We start from the raw sequence: 15,486 nt of genomic DNA, 5'->3' as shown, positions 1-15,486 counted from the left end.
CAAGCTCCATCCTATTGGCTGATTGCATCAGCCAATAGGATTTTTTCACCTTTAATTCCGATTGGCTGATAGAATTCTATCAGCCAATCGGAATTAAAGGGACACCATCTTGGATGACGTCACTTTAAGGAACAATCATTCGGGAAGAAGACTTTGTTTGAAGAGGATGCTCCACGCCGGATGTCTTGAAGATGGACCCGCTCCGCTCTGGATGGATTAAGATAGAAGATGCCGTCTGGATGAAGACTTCTGCTCGTCTGGAGGACCACTTCTGCCGGCTTGGATGTTTAACTAGTGTTTGCGATGCGAGAGTGCGGTGGTTTAGGGGTTAATAAATGTAGGTAGGTGGCGGCGATGTTAGGGGCGGCAGATTAAGGGTTAATAATATTTAACTAGTGTTTGCGATGCGGGAGTGCGGCGGTTTAGGGGTTAATATGTTTAAAAAAAAATTATTTCTTCTGTTAAGTGTGATCAGTCCACGGGTCATCATTACTTCTGGGATATTACTCCTCCCCAACAGGAAGTGCAAGAGGATTCACCCAGCAGAGCTGCATATAGCTCCTCCCCTCTACGTCACTCCCAGTCATTCTCTTGCACCCAACGACTAGATAGGATGTGTGAGAGGACTATGGTGATTATACTTAGTTTTATATCTTCAATCAAAAGTTTGTTATTTTAAAATAGCACCGGAGTGTGTTATTACCTCTCTGGCAGAGTTTGAAGAAGAATCTACCAGAGTTTTTGCTATGATTTTAGCCGGAGTAGTTAAGATCATATTGCTGTTTCTCGGCCATCTGAGGAGAGGTAAACTTCAGATCAGGGGACAGCGGGCAGATGAATCTGCATAGAGGTATGTAGCAGCTTTTATTTTCTGACAATGGAATTGATGAGAAAATCCTGCCATACCGATATAATGTCATGTATGTATACTTTACACTTCAGTATTCTGGGGAATGGTACTTCACTAGAATTACACTGTAAGAAGTACATAAAGCTGTTTAATAACTAGAAATTATGTTTAACGTTTTTGCTGGAATGTAAAATCGTTTTCATTTGCTGAGGTACTGAGTGAATAAATGTTTGGGCACTATTTTTCCACTTGGCAGTTGCTTAATCTTTTTTCTGACAGTTTCTGTTCTCTCTCACTGCTGTGTGTGAGGGGGAGGGGCCGTTTTTTTGGCGCTTTTGCTACGCATCAGATATTTCAGTCAGCAGCTCATTGTATTTCCTGCATGATCCGGTTCATCTCTACAGAGCTCAGGGGTCTTCAAAACTTATTTTGAGGGAGGTAATTTCTCTCAGCAGAGCTGTGAGAATTATAGTTGACTGAGATAAAAAACGTTTATTCTGTAATTTGTTTCCTGCTTTCAGAATTTGTTATCTTTGCTAATGGGATTAAACCTTTGCTAAAGTTGTGTTGTTTACAAGGTTTGAGGCTATAACTGTTTCAATTTATTAATTTTCAACTGTCATAGATCTTCTGTGCTTCTTAAAGGCACAGTACGTTTTTAATATTATTCTAATTGAATTGTATTCCAAGTTGCAAGTTTATTTGCTAGTGTGTTAAACATGTCTGATTCAGAGGATGATACCTGTGTCATTTGTTGCAATGCCAAAGTGGAGCCCAATAGAAATTTATGTACTAACTGTATTGATGCTACTTTAAATAAAAGTCAATCTGTACAAATTGAACAAATTTCACCAAACAACGAGGGGAGAGTTATGCCGACTAACTCGCCTCACGTGTCAGTACCTGCATCTCCCGCTCGGGAGGTGCGTGATATTGTAGCGCCGAGTACATCTGGGCGGCCATTACAAATCACATTACAGGATATGGCTACTGTTATGACTGAAGTTTTGGCTAAATTACCAGAACTAAGAGGTAAGCGTGATCACTCTGGGGTGAGAACAGAGTGCGCTGATAATATTAGGGCCATGTCAGACACTGCGTCACAGGTGGCAGAACATGAGGACGGAGAACTTCATTCTGTGGGTGACGGTTCTGATCCAAACAGACTGGATTCAGATATTTCAAATTTTAAATTTAAACTGGAAAACCTCCGTGTATTACTAGGGGAGGTGTTAGCGGCTCTGAATGATTGTAACACAGTTGCAATACCAGAGAAAATGTGTAGGTTGGATAAATATTTTGCGGTACCGGCGAGTACTGAGGTTTTTCCTATACCTAAGAGACTTACTGAAATTGTTACTAAGGAGTGGGATAGACCCGGTGTGCCGTTCTCACCCCCTCCGATATTTAGAAAAATGTTTCCAATAGACGCCACCACACGGGACTTATGGCAAACGGTCCCTAAGGTGGAGGGAGCAGTTTCTACTTTAGCTAAGCGTACCACTATCCCGGTGGAGGATAGCTGTGCTTTTTCAGATCCAATGGATAAAAAATTAGAGGGTTACCTTAAGAAAATGTTTGTTCAACAAGGTTTTATATTGCAACCCCTTGCATGCATTGCGCCGATCACGGCTGCAGCGGCATTCTGGATTGAGTCTCTGGAAGAGAACATTAGTTCAGCTACTCTGGACGACATTACGGACAGGCTTAGAGTCCTTAAACTAGCTAATTCATTCATTTCGGAGGCCGTAGTACATCTTACTAAACTTACGGCGAAGAATTCAGGATTCGCCATTCAGGCACGCAGGGCGCTGTGGCTAAAATCCTGGTCAGCTGATGTTACTTCTAAGTCTAAATTGCTTAATATACCTTTCAAAGGGCAGACCTTATTCGGGCCCGGGTTGAAAGAGATTATCGCTGACATTACAGGAGGTAAAGGCCATGCCCTGCCTCAGGACAAAGCCAAAGCTAAGGCTAGACAGTCTAATTTTCGTTCCTTTCGTAATTTCAAAGCAGGAGCAGCATCAACTTCCTCTGCACCAAAACAGGAAGGAGCTGTTGCTCGCTACAGACAAGGCTGGAAACCTAACCAGTCCTGGAACAAGGGCAAGCAGACCAGGAAACCTGCTGCTGCCCCTAAAACAGCATGAATTGAGGGCCCCCGATCCGGGATCGGATCTAGTGGGGGGCAGACTTTCTCTCTTCGCCCAGGCTTGGGCAAGAGATGTCCAGGATCCCTGGGCGCTAGAGATAATATCTCAGGGATACCTTCTGGACTTCAAATACTCTCCTCCAAGAGAGAGATTTCATCTGTCAAGGTTGTCAACAATCCAGACAAAGAAAGAGGCGTTTCTACGCTGCGTACAAGAGCTCTTGTTAATGGGAGTAATCCATCCAGTTCCACGATCGGAACAGGGACAGGGGTTTTACTCAAATCTGTTTGTGGTTCCCAAAAAATGAGGGAACTTTCAGACCAATCCTGGACTTAAAGATCCTAAACAAATTCCTAAGAGTTCCATCGTTCAAGATGGAGACTATTCGGACAATTTTACCTATGATCCAAGAGGGTCAGTACATGACCACTGTAGATTTAAAAGATGCTTACCTTCACATACCGATTCACAAAGATCATTACCGGTACCTAAGGTTTGCCTTCCTAGACAGGCATTACCAGTTTGTGGCTCTTCCATTCGGATTGGCTACAGCTCCAAGAATCTTCACAAAGGTTCTGGGTGCTCTTCTGGCGGTACTAAGACCGCGGGGAATCTCGGTAGCTCCATACCTAGACGACATTCTGATACAAGCTTCAAGCTTTCAAACTGCCAAGTCTCATACAGAGTTAGTACTGGCATTTCTAAGGTCACATGGATGGAAGGTGAACGAAAAGAAAAGTTCACTCGTTCCACTCACAAGAGTTCCCTTCCTGGGGACTCTTATAGATTCTGTAGAAATGAAGATTTACCTGACAGAGGACAGGCTAACAAGACTTCAAAGTGCTTGCCGCACCCTTCATTCCATTCAACACCCGTCAGTGGCTCAATGCATGGAGGTAATCGGCTTAATGGTAGCGGCAATGGACATAGTACCCTTTGCACGCTTACACCTCAGACCACTGCAACTGTGCATGCTAAGTCAGTGGAATGGGGATTACTCAGACTTATCCCCTTCTCTGAATCTGGATCAAGAGACCAGAAATTCTCTTCTATGGTGGCTTTCTCGGCCACATCTGTCCAGGGGGATGCCATTCAGCAGACCAGACTGGACAATTGTAACAACAGACGCCAGCCTTCTAGGTTGGGGTGCCGTCTGGAATTCTCTGAAGGCTCAGGGACAATGGAGTCAGGAGGAGAGTCTCCTGCCAATAAACATTCTGGAATTGAGAGCAGTTCTCAATGCCCTCCTGGCTTGGCCCCAGTTGACAACTCGGGGGTTCATCAGGTTTCAGTCGGACAACATCACGACTGTAGCTTACATCAACCATCAGGGAGGGACAAGAAGCTCCCTAGCTATGATGGAAGTATCAAAGATAATTCGCTGGGCAGAGTCTCACTCTTGCCACCTGTCAGCAATCCACATCCCGGGAGTGGAGAACTGGGAGGCGGATTTCTTAAGTCGTCAGACTTTTCATCCGGGGGAGTGGGAACTCCATCCGGAGGTCTTTGCCCAAATACTTCGACGTTGGGGCAAACCAGAGATAGATCTCATGGCGTCTCGACAGAACGCCAAGCTTCCTCGTTACGGGTCCAGATCCAGGGATCCAGGAGCAGTCCTGATAGATGCCCTGACAGCACCTTGGGACTTCAGGATGGCTTACGTGTTTCCACCCTTCCCGATGCTTCCTCGATTGATTGCCAGAATCAAACAAGAGAGAGCATCAGTGATTCTAATAGCACCTGCGTGGCCACGCAGGACTTGGTATGCAGACCTGGTGGACATGTCATCCTGTCCACCTTGGTCTCTACCTCTGAAACAGGACCTTCTGATACAGGGTCCCTTCAAACATCAAAATCTAACTTCTCTGAAGCTGACTGCTTGGAAATTGAACGCTTGATTTTATCAAGACGTGGGTTTTCTGAGTCAGTTATTGATACCTTAATACAGGCTAGGAAGCCTGTTACCAGAAAGATTTACCATAAGATATGGCGTAAATACCTATATTGGTGTGAATCCAAAGGTTACTCTTGGAGTAAGGTTAGGATTCCTAGGATATTGTCTTTTCTACAAGAAGGTTTAGAAAAGGGTTTATCTGCTAGTTCATTAAAGGGACAGATCTCAGCTCTGTCCATTCTGTTACACAAACGTCTGTCACAAGTTCCTGACGTCCAGGCTTTTTGTCAGGCTTTGGCCAGGATTAAGCCTGTGTTTAAAACTGTTGCTCCACCATGGAGTTTAAACCTTGTTCTTAATGTTTTACAGGGCGTTCCGTTTGAACCCCTTCATTCCATTGATATAAAGTTGTTATCTTGGAAAGCTCTATTTTTAATGGCTATTTCCTCGGCTCGAAGAGTCTCTGAATTATCAGCCTTACATTGTGATTCTCCTTATTTGATTTTTCATTCGGATAAGGTAGTTCTGCGTACTAAACCTGGGTTCTTACCTAAGGTAGTTACTAACAGGAATATCAATCAAGAGATTGTACTGCACAACCTGGATGTAGTCCGTGCTCTAAAATTTTACTTACAGGCAACTAAGGAATTTCGACAAACGTCTTCTCTGTTTGTCGTTTACTCTGGGCAGAGGAGAGGTCAAAAAGCTTCTGCTACCTCTCTTTCTTTTTGGCTTCGTAGCATAATTCGTTTAGCTTATGAGACTGCTGGACAGCAGCCTCCTGAAAGAATTACAGCTCATTCTACTAGAGCTGTGGCTTCCACTTGGGCCTTCAAGAATGAGGCCTCTGTTGAGCAGATTTGCAAGGCTGCAACTTGGTCTTCGCTTCATACTTTTTCCAAATTTTACAAATTTGACACTTTTGCTTCATCGGAGGCTATTTTTGGGAGAAAGGTTCTTCAGGCAGTGGTTCCTTCTGTATAAAGAGCCTGCCTATCCCTCCCGTCATCCGTGTACTTTTGCTTTGGTATTGGTATCCCAGAAGTAATGATGACCCGTGGACTGATCACACTTAACAGAAGAAAACATAATTTATGCTTACCTGATAAATTCCTTTCTTCTGTAGTGTGATCAGTCCACGGCCCGCCCTGTTTTTAAGGCAGGTAAATATTTTTTAATTTATACTCCAGTCACCACTTCACCCTTGGCTTTTCCTTTCTCGTTGGTCCTTGGTCGAATGACTGGGAGTGACGTAGAGGGGAGGAGCTATATGCAGCTCTGCTGGGTGAATCCTTTTGCACTTCCTGTTGGGGAGGAGTAATATCCCAGAAGTAATGATGACCCGTGGACTGATCACACTACAGAAGAAAGGAATTTATCAGGTAAGCATAAATTATGTTTTCTTTGGGGCAATGCCCCGCAAAAGGCCCTTTTAAGGGCTATTGGTAGTTTAGTTTAGGCTAGGGTTTTTTTTTTTATTTTGGGGGGGCTTTTTTATTTTGATAGGGCTATTAGATTAGGTGTAATTAGTTTAAATATCTGATCATTTCTTTTTTTTTTTTTGTAATTTAGGTAATTGTATTTAGGTGTTAGTGTAACTCAGGTTAAGTTTTATTTTACAGGTAAATTTGTATTTATTTTAGCTAGGTAGTTAGTAAATAGTTAATAATTATTTAGTAACTATTCTACCTAGTTAAAATAAATACAAACTTGTCTGTAAAATTAAAATAAAACCTAAGCTAGCTACAATGTAACTATTTGTTATATTGTAGCTATCTTAGGGTTTATTTTATAGGTAAGTATTTAGTTTTAAATAGGAATTATTTAGTTAATGATAGGAATTTTTATTTAGATTTATTTTAATTATATTTAAGTTAGTGGGTGTTAGGATTAGACTTAGGTTTAGGGGTTAATAACTTAGTATAGTGGTGGCGACGTTGGGGGCGGCAGATTAGGGGTTATTAACAGTAATGTAGGTTGTGGCGATGTTAGGCACAGCAGATTAGGGGTTAATAATAATTTAACTAGTGTTTGCGATGCGGGAGTGCGGCGGTTTAGGGGTTAATAAATGTAGGTAGGTGGCGGCGATGTTAGGGGTGGCAGATTAGGGGTTAATAATATTTAACTAGTGTTTGCGATGCAGGAGTGCGGCGGTTTAGGGGTTAATATGTTTATTATAGTGGCAGCGATGTTGGGAGCGGAAGATTAGAGGTTAATAATTTTATTTTAGTGTTTGCGATGCGGGAGGGCCTCGGTTTAGGGGTTAATAGGTAGTTTATGGGTGTTAGTGTACTTTTTAGCACTTTAGTTATGAGTTTTATGATACAGCTCTGTAACGTAAAACTCATAACTACTGACTTTAGAATGTGTTACGAATCTTGCGGGATAGGCTCTACCGCTCACTTTTTGGCCTCCAAAAAAAAGCTTGTAATATCGGTGCTATGGAATTCCCATTGATAAAAGACTTTACGCAAATTGCGTAAGTTAATTTGCAGTACGGCCAAAAAAGTGTGCGGGACAGCTGTACCTACAAGACTCGTAATAGCAGCAGTAGTGAAAAAACAGCGTTATAACCCATAATGCTGCTTTTTTACTCATAAAGCAAAACTCGTAATCTAGCCGTATGTTTGTATCAACAGTAAAAATAAAAACATTTTTAAAACAAAATCTTTGTATTATGTCACAAATAAAGATTTAATATATGATAAAAAATTTAAGGAATTTAAAGTATGTTTTTTCAACTGATTTTCTTTTTTTTATATTTCTGAGATTTCGGTGTGATTACTATTCCACGTGTTATAGATAATGGTCAATATAGCATTTTTTTTTAACATTTTTCAATCCTTTACCATTTATGTATTCTTTTGGTAGAAATGACAATATTTATTGATATTTAAATGTATTATTCCTTTGAAAAAAACTGTAATTTAACTAATCAAATTTCCCTGATTAATTTCTGATATTTTTATTAATTCCCAAGAAATAAAAGCATGAAGTGTTAAATAAATATATATAATTTTTTTAACTATTGTGTTTTACTTTGGTTAAAATGCCATTTTTGTCTTTAATTTATACCCAAATGCCATTAGGTATTTAAACATAAAATATGTAGGACCAGATTACAAGTGGAGCGATAAATTTCGCTTTTGTGTAAGCAATATTTGTGCTCCACTGAGTAATACCAGCACACTTGTAATGGCTGATTATTTATAGCGCGCCCGCAAACGGGCAAATGTTCCCATTTGTGGATGAACGACAAATTAGCACTCCATTTGAAATCTAGCCCCTAGTGTTTTCAAATATATATACATTAAATTTTATTTGTCTCCTATAATGAATCAAGTACTGTAAACAACTTGTATTTCTCTTAGACCAAATTCCTAGTTTACATTAATTATTCAAGAAATCCAAGGGGTGGATTTGAATGACCAGGAATGGAATCTGGCTCATCCAAAACAAAACAGAGTGGCCTATTACATGATTTGTTATGTTCAGGATTATAACTGAAAGACCAACCAGATTGGAGAGGAGACTATAAGAATCTAACTAGTTACTATCTACTTCATTTAGCTTTGTGTATTTCCCTATGTAACAGCACTAACATCATTTTTAAAACTAATACATTTAGAGCATATATTAGCATTTTAGTACCTACCACTCATGTCACCAATGGATTTTTATGTATTTCCTTTTTTAGGGCAGCAAACTTTAAGAACTTTACTTTTATCCAACTGAATGAGGAATTCTCTCGTGGAAAAGGATTAGATGTTGGCGCCCGGGCTTGGAAAGGGAACAACGTCCTTCTGTTTTTTTGTGATGTGGATATCTATTTTACGTCAGAGTTCCTTAATACATGCAGAATAAATACAATGCCAGGTATGCCTGCCATATATACACAATCTAGTTACCTTATATGCAAATCTATTTTATTTATATATATATATATATATATATATATAATATACACGCACACAGCTAATATATTTTTTTGCTTTTTTTCAATTGAATGATTTATCTGAATCATGAAACTTTATTTTTTACTTTAGTGGTCCTTTAAAGGGACATAAAACCCTAATTTGTTTATTTCATGATTCAGATAGAACATACATTTTAAACAACTTTCCAATTTACTTCTATTATCAAATTTTCTTTGTTTTATTTTGATCCTTTGTTGAAAAGCAGGAAGGTAAGTTAAGGAGTGTGCACGTGTCGCCAGCACTATATGGCAGACGTTTTGCAACATGTTATACATTAGCAAGAACACTAGATGGCAGCACTATTTCCTGTTATGTAGTGTTCCAGACATATGCAGTATACCTCCACTATCAAAATTAGATTAAATTCTATCTAGATATCTCTTCAATGAAGAATTACATGATAATGAAGCAAATTTGATAATAGAAGTAAATTGGAAACTTTTTTTGAATATTGTATTCTCTATCTGAATCATGAAAGAACAAAATTGGGTTTAATGTCTCTTTAAATGGATATTAAACCCAATTTTTTTATTTTATGATTCAGATAGAGCAGCCATTTTAAGCAACTTTTTAATTTACTCAATTTTTCTTCATTCTCTTGTTATCTTTATTTGAAAAAGTAATAATGTAATTTTAGGTGCCGGCCCACTTTTGGTTCAGTACGCTGACTAGCGCTTGTTAATTGGTGGCTACATTTAGCCACTAATACGCAAGCGCTATCCAGGATGCTGAACCAAAAATGGGCCGGCTCTTAAGCATTACATTCCTGCTTTTCAAATAAAGATACCAAGAGAAGGAAGAAAAATTGATAATAGGAGTAAATTAGAAAGTTGCCTAAAATGGTATGCTCTATCTGAAACATGAAAGTTTAATTTTGACTTTAGTGTCCCTTTAAGGGATACAAATCTACAAAATTTGGTTTAGCACACTTTAAACATTTTTTTAAAAAACATCTTTGGAAGTGCTGCCAATGAGACCAAATAGTTACACAAAACAGAGGGTATTGGCGCACATCCACTTGCAAATAAACACCACATGACAGTGAATTGGAGTTGTATATATAAAGCCAGGAAGTCTCAGTCTATTATAAAGAGAAAAAGCTGGCATTATTTAGCCCATAAAGACAAAGTACTGTAGTGTTAGGACCAGTCAACATTGGGACACCTTGTAAGTTGGTGACTGGCTAAGCAGAATATGGCCATATTGTGTGACTAAGACCCCAATTCTAATATAAAAGCATAGGTGTTTTTTTGCAGCATTTAAAAATGTGTTGTTTATTTGCAAGTGGATGTGCGCCAATACCCCCTGTTTTGTGTAATCATTTAAGGGATGATAAATATACTGGGATTGTAATATAATGTTTAGTTATTATAACTAAACATCTGTGAGGTGGGAGATAGTGTATTATTGTAGCTTCCTTAAAGGGACAGTATACACCAATTTTAATATAACTGCATGTAATAGACACTGCTATAAAGAATAAGATGCACAGATACTGAACTAAAAATCCAGTACGAAACCTTTTTAAAAACTTACTTAGAAGCTCCCAGTATAGCACTGTCGATGAGGTTACGCTGGGACACCCACTCAAAGGGGCTGAGAAAGCAGGAAAAGTAGACACTCCCATGCGTATGAAAAGACCAATTGCACAAATAGGAGCAGCAGGAGTCTGTAGACATCAGTATACATCTCACATTTTGGGGCTTGGTTAGGAGTCTGAAAATCAGCACAATGTTATCAAAAAAAATAAAAACTATACATTTTTACAAAAACTCTCCCAGATGGGCTATATAAATAGATCATCTACAAAACATTTATGCAAAGAAAAATCTAGCGTACAGTGTCCCTTTAATGCTGGGTGGGGAGTTACATTTCCACATGCAAACACATCCTAAAATTACTTTTTCATCTATTTTTAAAAAACGTTTTTCAAAAATATAGACACAAACTTTGGGGTTGATTTAAATCCTTTATAAAAGCGTATGAGAATCAATACCTTTATTTTTAATAGACTGAATTAAAAATATTGAAATGTTTAGTTACTTCTATGTGTCCACTAAGGAATGCTGCAGCCGGTGATCTCCTATTGGTTATTTCCAGTAACTATGTTGTAAATAAATCTAAAAATAGCAAGAGAAAGTGAGTAAATTAATAAAACAAAATGGGGATCAATCTCTTAAAAAAACATTGCAGATGTAGAAAAAACTCAGCAAAGGGCCACAAAACTAATAAGTGGAATGGAAAATTGAAGCTATGAGGAGAGGTTAACCAAACTGTGTCTGTTTTCTCTAGAGAAAAGGTGCTTAAAGTTTGACATGATAACTTTATATAAATATATTTAAGGCCCATATACAGAGATGGCAGAAGCTCTATTTATTCCAAGAAAATTGTTTGTGACAAGAGGTCACAATTTAAGGCTGGAAGGAAAGAGATTTAGAGCAATTCAATTGTGGATCTCATTACCTAAGGAGGTAGTAAATGTCTATACCTTAGACCCATTTAAAAAGGGCTTAGATACATTTCTGAATAGAAACAGAATTCACAAATAATATTGCTGGTGTTAAATGGGTTACCTTTTTAATGGGATTAATTTAAGATCAACTGGAGCATTTATTGTAAATTAAATAAGATTTGTATTGTATAGGTTTAACTTGATGGAGTTATGTTTTTTTCCAACCTCATCTTCTATGTTACGGTACATATTTTTTTTTAAACTTTTGTATTTTAAAAGAATGACTAATAACTAAACCATATTTATTGGCTAGGCTATTGTATTAGGTCTTCTTTTTTCTGAAGCAAATATACAATTTAATAGTAATGCAAAAAGTCAATGCATATTTTTTCTATGTGAACAATTCTTTGGCAGATGTTCTTCTGTCAGTTTTGAAGTATGGAGTTTAATACCTTCTATTTCCCATAGTACCTTTACTTTGAAAATTGCAAGAATTCTATCTAAAAATAAAAATGTTATCTCTTTGTAGTTGATAACTTCTATGTTACAATAAAGCTCTAAATTTCTACAAGTTAAATGCACCATCTGTGCACCATACTACAGATTTTTAGATTATTAGAATAATGTAATTATCTAATGTTCTTAAATCTTTAGATATCCTTTGTTGAAGAAATAGCAATGCTCATGGGTGAGACAATGACATGAGGGGGTCAATTTATTATTGTGCGGACGGACATGATACGATGTAGCGTATCATGTCCGTCGTAAATCGATAAATGCCGGCATTTATCATTGTACCAGCAGTACTTGTGAACTGCTGGTGCAATACCGCCCCCTGCAGATTCACGGCCAAATTGGCCGCTAGCAGGAGGTGTCAATCAATCCAATCGTATTCAATCGGGCTGATTGCTGTTCGCAACCTCAGAGGTGGCAGACGAGTTAAGGAGCAGCGGTCTTAGGACCACTGCTTCTTAACTTCCACTTCAGGCGGAGCTGAAGCGGAGTTGGTCGGAAGCAGCATTCGCTGCTTCATAAATCGACCCAGAGGCATCTATGTGCAGCCACCAATCAGAAGCTACTGAGCCTATTTAGATATTTTTTTCAACAAAGGATATCAAGAGAATGAAGCGAGGTAGATAGTATAAGTAAATTGGAAAGTTGTTTAAAATTGTATGTTCTTTCTAAATCATGAGAGAGACAAATTGGTGTATTGTCCCTTTAACTAGCACAGATAGTGCACATCATATTAACTGATGATGCTTAAGAGCAGGCTAGTAACCATGGTCACTGATCAGCTGATTATTTCACCTGTTCTCTAGATATTTTATTTATTTCTAGGCAGTCTCCTCTTAATTATTTTATAAATCAAACACTTGTAGTGTAAGTAAGTATAAAATCTCATATAAAACCCCAAAAATATCTAGCTCCTAACATTTTGGGCTGGCTCCTAGATTTTGAACAAATTTGTCAAGCCCTGCTATAAATAGCTAAAACGGATTGTGATTGGCCAGCTGCTTACATGATTCACCATTACAGTGGCTCAAACCAATAGAGAAACTGAGCACAAGGCAACAAATAACTTACACTTTTGCTAATATTGATAATGTCATTTTAAGGGGGCACATGAGAAAACTGAGCTGACATTTAACATGACAGGATTAGTTAGTGAGTTGTAACCTATGTCTCTTCTGTTCTAACCTATTATAGAAATAAACATTTCTTTCCTAAGACATGGAGAGTCCACATCGTCATTCCAATTACTAGTGGGATATTCACTCCTGGCCAGCAGGAGGAGGCAAAAAGCACCACAGCAAAGCTAATAAGTGTCACTTCCCTTACCCATAACCCCCAGTCATTCTCTTTGCCTCTGTCAATGGAGGAGGTGAAGTTAGGTTTCTGAAGATATTTGTCCTTTTTTGGTGTACTTTTCCCTGCAAGCAAGGATTTGGGTCTAGCTGTGTCCACGATATGTCTTGATAAAGCCCACAAGGGGGTGAAACACGTTGACCAGGACCTTATTTTGCTTTGCTATATTGTTTGGATGTACACCCACCCTGAGGAGTTCTAAGTCTGAATGGAGGGAGGTGTATGTGAACAAGAACTTTCATCTGGAACCAGCACCAAGTGGGGGGTACCGGAATTGGATCTGATGGCGTCTCGTCAAAACACCAAGTTTCCAAGGTACAGTTCAAGGTCAAGAGATCCTCAGGCCGCTCTGATAGATGCTCTGCCGGTTCCATGGAATTTCGGTCTAGCATACCTGTTTCCTCAGTTTGCGCTCCTTCCACAAATCATTGCTCGTATCAAACAGGAGAAGGCGTCTGTAATTCTGATAGCTCCTGCATGGCCTCTCAGAATCTGGTTTACAGACCTAGTGAAGATGTAATTTCTTCCTCCTTGGAGGTTACCTCTGAGGAAGGACCTTCTAACTCCGGGTCCTTTCCTCCATCCAAATCTCGTTTCTCTAAAGCTGGCGGCTTGGAGATTGAACGCTTAGTTCTGGCTAAGCGTGGGTTTTCTGAGTCAGTCATTGATACTATGATTCAGGCTCGCAAGCCTGTTACTTGTAAGATTTACCATAAGGTATGGCGTAAATACCTATATTGGTGTGAATCAAAGGGCTACTCTTGGAGTAGGGTCAGGATTCCTAGAATTTTGTCTTTTCTCCAGGATGGTCTGGAGAAAGGGTTGTCAGTCAGTTCTCTGAAGGGTCAGATTTCTGCATTATCTATTCTTTTAAATAAGCTTTTAGAATCAATTAACACTCAAAGGTGTAAATAGGGGTGCTACCACTTTAAGAAGGGTAAATGTACAATATATAGTATATAGTGTTATCAGATGTAAAAGCTAGTTTACACAAAAAAACATATAAAGAAGCAATAAAGGGGCAACATATTATTGATACCATATATATAGAGTCCAAAGTACAGTACACTTGTATATAGGATCACACAAAAAGGCTGCTCTCCTCAGGGTATTATGCCGTCCACTTCAGATAAAACTCTAAAAAAGATGAAAAAGGTGCCACATAGCGTAATTCTGCAAAATATATCATATAACAGGTGGTAGATAATATATCCTCAGAGTTGTGCGGTAAAACTCTCCTCTGGATGTAAGCAACAAAGGACTTTAAGACTTCAAGGGGCCTCTTCACTCGTAATGAGCTCAAAAAAGATGATCGGTTGTTTCATCTTTTTTAGAGCTCATTATGAGTGAAGAGGCACCCTGAAGTCTTAAAGTCCTTTGTTGCTTACATCCAGAGGGTTGTACCGGACAACTCTGAGGATCCGGTCTGTTTAGTCTGCACTACATTATAGTGCTATACCACCTAATGTGAGTGTATATTATCTACCACCTGTTATATTATATATTTTGCAGAATTACGAGATGTGGCGCCTTCTCCATCTTTTACATAAGCGTCTGGCCGATGTGCCAGATGTTCAATCTTTCTGTCAGGCCCTAGTTAGAATCAGGCCTGTGTTTAAACCTGTTACTCCTCCTTGGAGCCTTAATCTAGTTCTTAGAGTTTTGCAGCAGGCTCCGTTTGAGCCAATGGATTCCATAGATATTAAGCTGTTATCTTGGAAGGTTTTGTTTCTTATTGCTATTTCTTCTGCTCGAAGAGTTTCTGAACTCTCGGGTTTGCAGTGTGATTAGCCTTACCTTATTTTTCATGCCTAAAATTGGGGTTTCTCCCTAAGGTGGTTTCGGATAAAAATATTAATCAGGAAATTGTTGTTCCTTCTCTCTGTCCTAATCCTTCCTCTCATAAGGAACGTCTGTTGCAAAACTTGGATGTGGTGAGTGCTCTAAAATTCTACCTACAGGCTACTAAGGATTTTCACTAGTCTTTTGCCCTGTTTGTTTGTTTCTCTGGAAAGCGTAAGGGTCAGAAGGCTACTTCTACTTCTCTTTCCCTCTGGTTGAGAAGTATGATTCATTTTGCTTATGAGACTGCTGGACAGCAGCCTCCTGAGAGACACACAGCTCATTCCACTAGGGCTTTCTCCTCTTCTTGGGCTTTCAAAAATGAAGCTTCTGGGGATCAGATTTGCAGGGCTGCAACTTGGTCCTCTCTGCATACTTTTTCCAAATTCTACACATTTGATACTTTTGCCTCGGCTGAGGCCTTCTGTTTAGTTCTATCTGTCTTTTTCTCC

The 15,486-nt window shown here is 39.0% G+C and overlaps 1 protein-coding gene across 1 annotated transcript in view; it reads left to right on the top strand.

The window, feature by feature from the left end:
* Positions 1-15,486, top strand: part of CSGALNACT1 (chondroitin sulfate N-acetylgalactosaminyltransferase 1) — a 290,025-nt gene that overhangs the window by 196,513 nt on the left and 78,026 nt on the right. Inside the window, exon 4 of the mRNA XM_053703210.1 lies at positions 8,595-8,773. Within this exon, the coding sequence (XP_053559185.1) occupies positions 8,595-8,773 (179 nt within the window). The remainder of the gene's footprint in view (positions 1-8,594; positions 8,774-15,486) is intronic.

The sequence above is a fragment of the Bombina bombina genome, chromosome 2 (genome assembly GCF_027579735.1).
Source record: "Bombina bombina isolate aBomBom1 chromosome 2, aBomBom1.pri, whole genome shotgun sequence".
NCBI lineage: Eukaryota > Metazoa > Chordata > Amphibia > Anura > Bombinatoridae > Bombina > Bombina bombina.
This window is presented reverse-complemented; position numbering and strand designations above follow the sequence as displayed.